Source organism: Sapajus apella, unplaced genomic scaffold, assembly GCF_009761245.1.
Source record: "Sapajus apella isolate SASKATOON/1434 unplaced genomic scaffold, GSC_monkey_1.0 scaffold6, whole genome shotgun sequence".
Classification (NCBI taxonomy): domain Eukaryota; kingdom Metazoa; phylum Chordata; class Mammalia; order Primates; family Cebidae; genus Sapajus; species Sapajus apella.
The window spans coordinates 73,375,765-73,388,259 of NW_022436946.1; the positions used below are offsets into that span (position 1 = coordinate 73,375,765).

Here is a 12,495-nt window from a genome sequence, read left to right on the forward strand (position 1 = left end):
AAGGAAAATAGTCAAATGAGCAGCTGGAAAGAGTGAAACAATCTCATGTTATGTAGCGAGCCAAAGTAGCCCACCCCCTCGGGGGAAATCAGCAACAAGGCTACTGTGAACTTTAGGTAAACTTCAAAAAAGCAAAACAGTAATAAGCAAATTATGTCTCAAAAAAAGAGCAAAGATGCCTAAAGAAAGATAGCCAGTTCTCACTGACCTTGCTGCATGGTAGTTATTAACTGAAGCATATTAACTAAAGTGTAAAAATTATAACCACAGACTGTTCTAAGTAACTACACACTCCCTCTGCTATGTACTTTGTAAACATATAAAATAAAGTACTCTAAAACAGGTTGGGGCCCAAGAGACTGACACCATCAACTTTTCAGACTTCCTGGCCCAGCTTTATATACGTCTGTCTTTATGTCTCTCTCTATCCCCTGCCGTTCCCTCTTAGGTCGTTAAACCCTTGTGCAGTGTGGGACACAGCACAGGCCAGAATATTACAGGAGAAAATCTCTTCATTTGTTATCCTCCTTCCCCCCTTTTTAATGGAAAGTTATGTTAGACCTCGCAAACACTTATCATTTGGATTTTCTTCTAACGATTTAGGTATCTGGGTTTTCTTATAAGCTTATTGGATTCTTAATGTGGGCTCATCTTCATTCTTCACTTTCATAACTTTTTGTTCTATCATGTTCTTAAGGGCATATAACTCTATTGATTTTGTTTCCTGTTTTAATTGATTTAAATATCTGATAAAGACACATGAGCTGTACATTCATGATGAATTATGATTTTTTATGGGGTTGAGCAGCAAGAGATTATTTAAATAGAGTGGAAGAGTAATATATAAATGAGAAGTTAGCCTTGTGATAACAAAAAATTAAATATATTTTTGAAAAACATTCTTAAGAAAAATTTAGTTCTATCTGGTAGAATGGTACTTTTACCATCATAACCATTTTTTTCAGTTATTTTGTCATACATCTTTAAATTTTCTCCCAACAACTTCTTGAAAGCTTCTGTGGATGCTTTAGAGATTTGTGGTTGAGAAGCACATCTGGATCTAATATCTCGTGCTTCTCCAGTGCCTCTACCCAGACCTCAAGATCTGAAACTCAGAGATGTGACTCACAGCACTATGAATGTCTTTTGGGAACCCGTGCCTGGAAAAGTGCGTAAATATATTGTTCGATACAAAACACCAGAAGAGGATGTCAAAGAGGTAAGTTAAAGATGATAGTAGATATGAAAATATTTGTTTTCCTAGTAGGTTTAAAAAAAGAACCTTATCAAGTATGGATGATACCATGTTTTGAATACTTGTCACTTTGTTAACACAGTGTTGAAACCTTGTGATATTAATAAAGCAGCTTTTGAAAATCAATAATATATTGGACTATCTCATCAAAACAGAAATGTTTTGCAGTGTGATATTAATCTCAAAAACATCATTCCTTGGTAGATAAAAAGTTATCGAATCTAAATGGTATTTCCTTCTCACCCAGATGCCTTATATGGCTTTCCATTCTATGAGTTATTAGAAAATGTCATAATGTTTCTAAAAATAAAAGGTAGCAAGAGGATGCAGCAATGAAGAGAGGGCGTTTGTCAAATAACAGGAAGATAGGACACTAGAGAAGGACAGACACAGAGAAAGGAGGAGTATGTTGTTAGAGTGTGTCCTTTTGGGAGTGTTCTTTTGGGAGTTCCATGATGACCTGATTTAAAGTTAGAGCAAATTAGAAGGGCTTCACCAGCCAAACTTGTGTGTATTTGAGAGAGAATTAATGTCAAAATCTCAGAGGCATTTTTAGAACATCGGAGTCATTTCTCTAAGCACCCAGTTACTGATTCTGCTGGCCATTGGTGGATTATACAAAAGCTACTTTATACATGAACACACATTCATTTCATTCTGCATTTCCATTTAAAAGGGGCACAATGGCCAGTAGATCTCACAAGGTTCATCTCACACCAGTTAGAATGGCAATCGTTAAAAAATCTGGAGACAGATGCTGGAGAGGATGTGGAGAAATAGGAATGCTTCTAAACTGTTGGTGGGAGTGTCAATTAGTTCAACCACTGTGAAAGACAGTGTGGTGATTCCTCAAGGATCTAGAAATAGAAATACCATTTGACTCAGCAATCCCTTTACTAGATATATTCCCAAAGGATTATAAATCTATCTGTTATAAAGACACATGCACATATATGTTCATTGTGGCACTGTTTACAATAGCAAACACATGGAACCAACCCAAATGCTCATCAATGATGGACTGGATCAAGAAAATGTGACACATATATACCCTGCAATACTATGCATCCATAAAAAAGGATGAGTTCATGTCCTTTGCAGGGATGTGGATGAATCTGGAAACCACCATTCTCAGCAAACTGACACAAGAACAGAAAACCAAATACCGCATGTTCTCACTCATAAGTGAGTGTTGAACAATGAGAACACATGGACACAGGGAGGGGAACATCACACACCGGGGTCTGTTGGGGGTGGGGGTCTAGGGGAGGGATAGCAGGGGGTGGGGAGATTGGGGAGGGATAACATCAGGAAAAATACCTAATGTAGGTGACAGGGGAATGGAGGCAGCAAACCACCATGGCATGTGTATACCTATGTAACAATCCTGCAAGATCTGCACATGTACCCCAGAACATAAAGTAAAAAAAAAAGAGACCATTTCTGAAAGAAATATTGTGATAATATAAAGGGAAATAGGTGGAAAAATGGTTAGGCTGTTTGAATCCATAGACAGTGATTATTTTCTAGACAATCGTGGGTGAAATGGTCTAGCATATACATTTTTTTTCCACTTTGGAAATATTTAAACTGTGCCCAGTTTCTGGATTCTCATGTAAAATTGGAAAACACTGCTTTTTTTCTGATCATAGATTTTATATTCTTACTCAGAGAGGTACAGTAAACAACAGAGAGATGTCGAAAGTAAACCCTTTGTAAAAGTATTTCCACTGCTCTGTTACTGTTATAGGTAGAGGTTGACAGATCAGAGACCAGCACTTCCCTCAAAGACCTCTTCTCACAGACCCTATACACAGTCAGCGTTTCTGCAGTACACGATGAGGGAGAGTCTCCTCCAGTGACTGCTCAAGAAACTACCCGTGAGTTGTGCTCCTGCTCCATTGATAATAGGAAACAACACTCTATATGCATGTGTAACTCAGCTTACTGGATCATTCATTTTCTTTTCTTTCTTTCTTCTTCTTCTTATTTTTTTGAGACAGAGTCTCTCTCTATTGCCAGGCTGGAGTGCAGTGACCTGATCTCAGCTCAGTGTAACCTCTGCCTCCCGGGTTAAAGCAATTCCCCTGCCTCAGTCTCCTGAGTAGCCGGGACTACAAGTGCTCACCACCATGTCCAGCTAATTTTTTGTATTTTAGTAGAGACTAGGCTTCACCACATTGCCCAGGATGGTCTCCATCTCCTGACCTTGTGATTGGCCTGCCTCAGCCTCCCAAAGTGCTGGGATTACAAGAGTGAGACACCATGCTGGCTGCCATTTCATTTCTTAACACTATCTTTGCCAGTATTCAATAATGCTTGGATTCATAGATTGTTTTTCACTTATTTTCTTTGTAACAAGGTGTCCCATCTTCTATCTTCGCATCCATTCCTTTTATGATACTTTCTATCAGCCACTCTTATTAATATTCCAATTACAGCTACTTGGTGTGCACCTGAGTGTGTGTGCCTGTATATGTAGTGGGGTAGGGAAGTTTTCTTGATGTATGTTGGACATTTGCTTTGGAAAAGATACATTATGTATCAAATTTTGGGGGGTACTTTACTATATGTGAAGTGATGTCAAGGGTAACAAAATATAAGCACCTTACCCTTACCATTTCATGATTTAGTTGTGGAGTTAAGAAAAAATTAATTGAGAATACATGGGATCATATAAGGAAGGCACGTGGCACTGAGATAGGGCGCTGTCAGATTTCAGAGGAAGGGGAGAGCGCACTGTGAGTGGGGTGCTGGGGAAGCCAGGGTCGCCTGTCCGGACCCTGCTTCCTGCTCCATCTGTTGCAGCTTCTGGAGATGTCAGTTCCTCTTTCTCACACGGTGCTTCCATAGTATTTAACCCAATCATGATTGCTTGTTGGTCTTTTGGTATCTATGATACTTTTTCCTTGCTCCCTCCTAATGAAGGCAGAGACATTTTGCTCAACTTTGTATTGCCAGTGCCTGGCACATAATAATTTAATCCAGTGCTCAGCCCATTACATAATGCAAATAGTAGTAAAAATCCATTGAGGCCTAGAACCAGCAGTGTTCCAAACAAAAATAATGGGAGTTACATTGTAGTTTAAAATTTTCTGGTGTCCACCTTAAAAAAAGCAAAAATGAACAGATAAAATTAATTTCGATAATGTTTTATTTAACCCAGTATCAAATATATCCATTATAATTTCAACAGCTATCAGTACAATAATTATTAACAAGACATTTTGCCTTTCTTCTGTAACAATTCTTTAAAATCCACTGTGTATGTCACACTTAGAGCACATCTCAATTTAGACTAGCCACATTTTAAGTACTCAATAGGCAACCACATGTAGCTAGTGGTTTCCTTAGTGGACAGTACAGGTCTAGAGAATTTAAGCAACTTGCCCAGCCACATCCAGTAATCTACTGCTGGGAGTGATACTGTAGTCTGGAACCTTTTCCTCCTTTCCAGAAAATTCCTCACTAAAGGCTCAATAGCATCTTCTTTAGTGCCCAGTTGCCTATACCTAACTAGGTACAGGCATCTTGTTAAATACTATAACCTTCTTAACTCCAGACATATCTACTCTCCCTTTTTGACTCTGCTATTTTCTTACCATGTGAGATCTCTTAGTAATTTCATTTGTCTTCTTGGCATCAGTTCTTACCTGGTAAGGGTCATGGCTGGAGCTGAGAATTGACGCATATGCATCAGTAGACTGACAGCTTTGCATAAAAATAACATAACAGGTGTAGTGAAAAGAAAGGAAGGAAAGAAAAAAAGCTAATGAGACAGGTAATTTAGTATAGTAGATTAACATTTTTAATATATATTTTAATATATTTTTCATACCATAAGATTTCCAAATAATTTTCAGATACATTTAAAGTACATTCTTAGTGGCTGATTTGTTTTGTAGTTGTGCTGATGGGAATAGTACCACTCCTCTTTATCTCAATGGCCTTTTCATTTATAATTATTAGAACAAATTTTTAATGGTTCTGGGCTTTGTGTAATTAGCTTTGGTAACCAGAAAATAGAGAAATAAGTGACAATGAAAGCTCAGGAATGGTGGCAGACATCAAAAAAATGCTTCTGCTGCAAAACAGCCAGAGGACATGGTCAATGGAGGGGCTGTGAAAGGGGATTTTTCAGCAGTTATCTGGGTCTCCAGGTGTTCAGTTCTCTGAACAGGGTCAGTGTGTTCTGCTTCATATCATGTTTAAGATTAGTGATCTATAGGAAGAAGCTTATGTATGGGTTACCTGGATCATAACATGCTCAGAGTTTCTTTCCTGTGGTAATACTCCGAGGCTGGAATTCAGTGTATGTGTAGCAGTATGTATATATGTTCTAATCAATTGTCAAAGTGCAATAGTGTTGTTTATGGCTAGGTAGACATTCTCATTTTTAAGGTGCAGTAGTATGTGTTTTTTTTAAAAAATAAAAATGAAACTGTTTCCTTTGGGTATCAGAACAACAAATTATGAACAATAAATGAATAACTATTTCTTTGAGCATCATCTTCAATGCATAATATATTAGCATACTTGGTTTATGACTTTCTTGGTTAAGAAGGACTTCTTATTCTTAACCTGGAGTCTATGTATGTCTCTGCGGTTATTGATAGACTGGAGAAGGTCCGTTAACTCTCCGATATGTGGCCGAGTTTGTGCTTTGTGTATTGCGTGTTGCTGTGTGAAAGAGTCCATGGTGTTCATCTGATTCTTAAAAAGTTGGAGAAAGGTACTAAATAGTGTCTTAAAAAACAATCATCATTTAAATAGAATATCCATAAAAACCTATTATATCAACAGAATGCTTGCAGTTTCCAGAGCTCTTGGAATTGGTGAAATATTTGGTTCGAAGCAATGTATTCAACCAGTTTTCAGATGTCCATTAATATAAAACAAGGCAGTTTTAATATACTAAATTACATTTGTAGCTTACATTCAAAAACTTAGTCTGCTTGCCTTTTCTCATGATAGGACCTGTGCCAGCTCCAACAAACCTAAGAACTACTGAAGTAACACAAGAAAGTTTCAGAGGGACTTGGGATCATGGAGCTTCAGATGTGTCTCTCTACAGAATAACTTGGGCACCTCCTGGAAGCTCAGATAAGATGGAGGTAGTTAACTCTCTTTTATCTCCCTCTCTGTCTTTCATGCCTCATTTAATTTGTAGAGAAACTTACTTTAAAGAAGAATTACTCTTGTTGTCAATAAACATTCTTTCCTACTAATGACATTTGAGCTCATGGCATGCATCAGAGCAAGAGGAACATCTGGCTAAATAATGTCAACAAACTGCCATTGAGTTGATATAAGTGGAGACTTACTTTTGTATGGGTATGTTTTTGTCCTCTTTCTCCAAGACCATCTTAAATGGAGACGAAAATACTTTGGTGTTTGAAAACCTGAACCCCAACACTGTCTATGAAGTTTCCATTACTGCCATCTATCCTGATGAGTCGGAAAGTGATGACCTGATTGGCAGTGAGCGCACATGTAGGTGTTTAGCTTTCATATAGGACATAGATATTTTAAGGTTAATTTTTTAAAAATAGGGCTACAGCCATGTTAGTAATGTGTCCCCAAATTCTGTTTTCTTTTAGTGCGTATCTCAACAACACAAGGTAAGAATATAATTTGCTGAATTGTTTGAATGAGCAAATAATGAAGGAACGTATGAATGAAAAGTACCATAAGATACATTATAAATATGTCATCTGCTTTTAAATCATAACATATTTGTTGAGAACACTTTTAAATAGGCTTTTTGGGAAAAACTTTGCTTTGCTACTACTTGTTGAGGAGTGTATTGATCAGCTTGGGCTGCCATAACAAAAGATTAGACTGGATGGCTTAAATAACAGAAATTTATATTCTCACAATTCTGGAGGCTGGGAAGTCCAAGATCAAAGTGCTATTCAGTTCATTTCTGGGTGAGGGCTCACCTCCTGGCTTGTAGAGAGCCAGCTCCTTTCTCAGTCTCTCTCACTTTCTCACTGTCTCACATGGTAGAGAGAAAGAGAATAAGCTCTCTCATGTCTCTTCTTACAAAGGCTAATCCCATTATGGCAGCTCCACCCTCATGATCTTATCTAACCCTAATTACCATCCAAAGGCTCAATTTCTAAATACCATCATATTGGAAGTTGGGACTTCAGTACACCACTTTTGCAAGGACAGAAACAAAATGAAAATCCATACTAAGAAGTCATTTAAGAATCAAAAACCATTTTTATTAAGGGGTCAAATTTAATTATAAACCCAGAAGCATAGAATTCTCTGATTGCCTTGGGAACTGTATATATTTTAGGGGGAGACATTGTTCTGTCTGCTTACTCCGTTTTTCAACAATCTTCTTTCAGCTCCCAAAAGTGGCCCACGAAACCTTCAAGTGTACAATGCAACATCTAACAGCTTGACCGTTAAGTGGGATCCTGCTACTGGTCGTGTGCAGAAATACAGGATCACTTATCAGCCTTCCACGGGGGAAGGCAATGAGCAAACGGTAACTTTTTAAAATAAAAATTATAACTTGGATATATTCTATCAATGTCTCTTTAAACTCTTTTCCCCCTCAGTGTTTAGTTAGTCATACTTAATTTTTAAGGGATGTTAAGATTTACTGCATTGGATGGAATGATCTGACTCTTTAGCTGGCACTTCACATGAAGTTCCATCATGGAGGTTCAATGGATGTTCTCATGAGAGATGATAGTTACTCTTCATCATAGCCCCAAAGCATGAGGCATGTGCCTCAATGCCTCTATAGTTCCTTTAAAAACTATTAGTGCTGGATTATCCATGAAGATATCCAGATAGTTTTGAGCTATATAGATCGTCCATTCCTCTCTCTAACTTAATAAAGTGCTGAAAGTTTGCTAACCTTACCTATAATGTTTATTTTCTATTTATTTCATTTTTTGCCTGTTTTATGCATGTTATAGGGTATCTTCTAGATCTGGTGTTTCTAGATGTGGGAGCCTGTTATCCTAATTTCACTGTTTTTTATTTTTCTATTTTCCATATGAGGTCCCCAAGAAAGATGGTAGGAGTGTAAACTCAGTCTTCACCCTCTTTTTTTTCCTAGATTTTTTCCCTTATTTAATAGAGCCTTTGTTCATTTACCTCCCTTATTTTAGTTGTGGGCTTTCTACAAGTTTGCCTTTTGTGAACTATGTAATTAGAACTGTATGTATTATCCTAGGTCAGGAAGCCCTGTGATTTTTATATTGGTATGATTATGTTTTCTGATTCATTTCAAAATAAGTCCCCAATTTTGGTGAGGCACAGAATTTTATTGGCTTTTTCGGCTACATTTTTTTTTTTTTTTGTATAGCCTTAGAGACACATGTGTTATTAACCTTTAATCATCTGACTTGCCAAGCGTAAGCAAATGGTTCATATCTCTTATCAGTTTAGGGATATTAGCCAAGGTAGAGGGTAGCATTAATCAAAGACGTGTGGTTAAAGATCTCTGATACTACTCAGTAAGTAAGCTTAGTTGAATCAGAAACTTTCCCATCTCTAGTGTGACTTTGAGTTGGTCTTTTGAGGCTTTTATAGCCCTAGTCTTAGGTAGGATGATGCATTTGGACTGAGAATTTGTCTGTTTTAGGTAAATAGATTATCATTAATAAACTTAATATCAACTGTAATCAATAGACTTTTATATGAAAATAAGATAAATTAGTAAGACTGATATATGAATCTCAGAAATGGCTCTTTTTTTTCTGTAGCAGGCCAGATTTTGGTAAAACTACAAATCAGGAGAAGCTTGTCTTTAGCATTTCCCATCTTAAGGACATTGGTGTTCCAGTTGCTTCTCCTGAGTCTCTTTTACTGTCTTTCAGCTGTTTGTTATCATAAAGAGTCTCATAAACTCATTCTCTGGAAAGTATGAAATCCTTAAGCTTTATTAGTCTTTGGGGTACTTGCATTTTAAGGCTAGTCAGTGAATTCATGAAGGTGATCAATCATTGATGCTAGAATTATTTTGGGGAACTAGATGACAGAAGTACGTAGATGCCCTTCTGCTTTCTCACAAGGGCAGTTCTCCTAAGTAGGCTTTCAGATTTGTTATGCATCAGGTTTTTATAAAAATGGCCTATACTGTTATCGATACTTTTCTCTCATAACCTCAAATATGAACTTTATGAAAATTTGCCATGTTAGTTCAGATTGCCCATGTTGAGGATGATGACAGTGATTCACTGGGTTTTTCTCTGGAATTCAGACCCCTTGAGTGGATGGGTGCGAAGTTGGAAACATCTGGTTTCTTCTAGCACATTCAGCCATCTACATGTGCACTTGTTTTGAGCAGTGTGCCATTTTCATGCGATTTTAATTAGTATGACATAAACATCTGAATTCAGTAGACTGTTAACAAATTGTACAAATTTTCTTTCAACAAGATAGCTAGATGGCCGTAAGTAATAGATGAAAACTTTAAGCTCCATAATTGAAAAGCTTCATGCCACAGGGCTGGTATCGTGGAGACAACTGGAAACCCTTGCTTGAGTGTGGCCTGGCAAAAAGTCTGGTCATGTCGTTACACAGCTAAGGCTGTTAGATATTCTGACAGTGTTCTTGGTGAAAATACCAAGAGCTTTATATAGCATGCTGAATCATTTTAATGTGTTTCTAAAGCAAATAAAAAACATCTGTTAAAAAGGTAAGAGTAATGTTAAGTGGTGTGGAGCCTCTAAAATTATATACTTCTCTGGTATCTTTGTAGTCCCATTGTAGCTCATTTATGATTAATGCCTTTTTTTTGAAGAGTTCTGTGAAATGTGTTTTGGATGAAATTTTGCATTGCTGGTGGCTAGCAAGTTGAAATATCTTTTTGGGGTCACCAGTTTAAAGCTTGGAATCCTTTTTATGATTCGAGATGCATATTTTACATTTAAAGTTATTCCATAAGACATATTTTAAACCTTTACTGTGGTACATAATTCCAGAACTTGACAAGGGTCTCAAACAGCTTCCCTGTAGAAAGAGCTTATTTCTAACAGATTAGTGAGATGGAGAGAGCAAGGCTAACACTTATCAAGACCCATTTTACTCAAGACCACAATAGGAGGACGGCAGAACAGTGTGGTCCTGCAGAAACTGAAGCCAGACACTCCTTACACGATCACTGTGTCCTCTCTGTATCCTGATGGCGAAGGAGGTCGGATGACAGGAAGAGGCAAGACCAGTAAGTGAAACCAGAGTTCCTATAGCTTCTTTAATAACTACTGTTAGAATGGAATCACTTCTTTATCTGGAAACACTGGGGTGATACAAGGTTTACTAATATTTAAAAATTCATTTAAAAATAATATTAATAGTTTTTTTTTTTTTTAAATTTTAGTTTTGGCATTTTGCTCTGTTGCCCAGGCTGGAGTACAGTGGTGTGATCTTGACACTGCAACCTCTGCCTCCCAGGTTCAAGTGATTCTTCTGCCTCAGGCTCCCAAGTAGCTGGGATTACAGGTGCTTGCCACCACACCCAGCTAATTTTTTATATTTTTAGTAGAGACTGGGTTTCACCATGTTGGCAAAGCTGGTCTCGAACTCCTCTCCTCAAGTGATCTGTCCACCTCAGCCTCCCAAAGTGCTGGCGTTACAGGCATGAGCCACCATGCCTAACCATTTTAATAGTTTTTAATATCCTTGCTTGGAATTATTTGTCTCTATTTGTGGAGAAAGATGTTACTTTCTAGAATAGAAAGGTACTTTCAGACCAAAATGTCTTGTGGATAGACGAGACATATGTATCAGACTGACGCAGACACAGTGTGTGTCGTTTATTCCCTACTTCAACAAATGTTTGCATGGTGCCTGCTGTGTCCCAGAGTGCCTGGGAGATATCAGTGAATCTGTGTTTCATGTGTGCTTGATTGTTAGTACTATACTGTGATGTGATTTCTGTGCATTTCAGAACCTCTAAACACTGTGAGGAACCTAAGAGTGTATGACCCTTCTACCAGCACCTTGAATGTCCGCTGGGACCATGCAGAGGGAAATCCTCGTCAGTACAAGCTTTTCTATGCGCCAGCAGCAGGTGGTCCAGAGGAACTGGTAATTATATCTTGCAGTAAAAAATGTTAGTTTGTTTAAATGGTAGCTGAGTGATTTAAAAGTGGAACTGAAGGAGTTAACCAGTTTGCTTTAGAACTGAAGAATTCCATAATCATTTGATAAGACTTGATAGAGGATAAATAGTTGATGCCTTAGAGCCTGGGTAACAGAGGGATTGTGGCCAGGATTCTTCCCCCTTGCCTGGGGAAGAAGCAGCCATTCCAGGAAGTTCTAAAGGGGGAGTATTGGGTGGGTGGAGGGGTATAGGGAAATATGTAACCTCTAGTAACAGGTTACATGGGGGCACATTATTACATCCTAAGGTTACTGAACTTACTTCTTGACTTAGTCTTGAGTTGTTATTGTGTTATTTGAATTATTATTTCTTTTACAAATTTTTCAAGTCAATGCTTTACGTTTTATTAAAATCTTTAGGTACCAATCCCTGGGAATACCAATTATGCCATTCTTAGGAATCTGCAGCCAGATACCCAGTACACTGTGACAGTAGTTCCCATTTATACTGAAGGTGATGGGGGACGCACATCAGATACTGGAAGGACATGTAAGTAATAAAGCCAAAAAATTAATATTTCATCATAAATGTTGCTTTTCATTCTAAAGGCCATAAAGGCCCATTAAAAAGAATTAGGAAAGTTTGGTATACAGAATTAAAAACATAAAAATTAGCCATAGTTTACCTTCCTAACACCAAATTTAACATTTTGTCAAATAACAAATTTATAATGGCATATTCTTTTGAAACGGTAATTTCAGTATTTGTAAAGGTACATATATAATCTTTGGTATACTACTTTGGTTAAGCTCACTGACAAAAGTTCACTGAGCTTTGCTTTATGCTTTATAAATTGTTGTGACATGCTGTTTATAATTGGCTTTCATAGTGTGAATTGTTGAAATCTGTTCAGCACATCACTTAATTGCACATCTTTGGTTTCTTGAAATACTTTTTTGATCTTAATATCTGTATGCTTTTATTTAGAAACCAGTTTGTAAGTGGTCTGTTTTTTTTTTTTTTTTTTTTTTTTTTTTTGTAGTATTGCTGAAGGGCTTTTGTGCAGATTTAGAAATATTTTTTGGCTTTAAAAATATACTTGCTGATTTTTAAAAGGAACCGAGCATGGATGTCTTCTTTTGGCAAAAGATTAGTGGTCTAGGAA

The 12,495-nt window shown here is 37.3% G+C and overlaps 1 protein-coding gene across 6 annotated transcripts in view; it reads left to right on the top strand.

Moving 5' to 3' along the window:
- Nucleotides 1-12,495, top strand: part of COL12A1 (collagen type XII alpha 1 chain) — a 121,740-nt gene that overhangs the window by 59,667 nt on the left and 49,578 nt on the right. For all 6 annotated transcript variants that reach the window (XM_032275495.1, XM_032275493.1, XM_032275498.1 and 3 more), the window contains 9 exons: nt 1,083-1,219; nt 3,006-3,135; nt 6,230-6,369; nt 6,616-6,748; nt 6,856-6,876; nt 7,615-7,757; nt 10,319-10,448; nt 11,175-11,314; nt 11,750-11,879. In XM_032275495.1, coding sequence (XP_032131386.1) covers nt 1,083-1,219; nt 3,006-3,135; nt 6,230-6,369; nt 6,616-6,748; nt 6,856-6,876; nt 7,615-7,757; nt 10,319-10,448; nt 11,175-11,314; nt 11,750-11,879 — 1,104 coding nt within the window. The remainder of the gene's footprint in view (nt 1-1,082; nt 1,220-3,005; nt 3,136-6,229; nt 6,370-6,615; nt 6,749-6,855; nt 6,877-7,614; nt 7,758-10,318; nt 10,449-11,174; nt 11,315-11,749; nt 11,880-12,495) is intronic.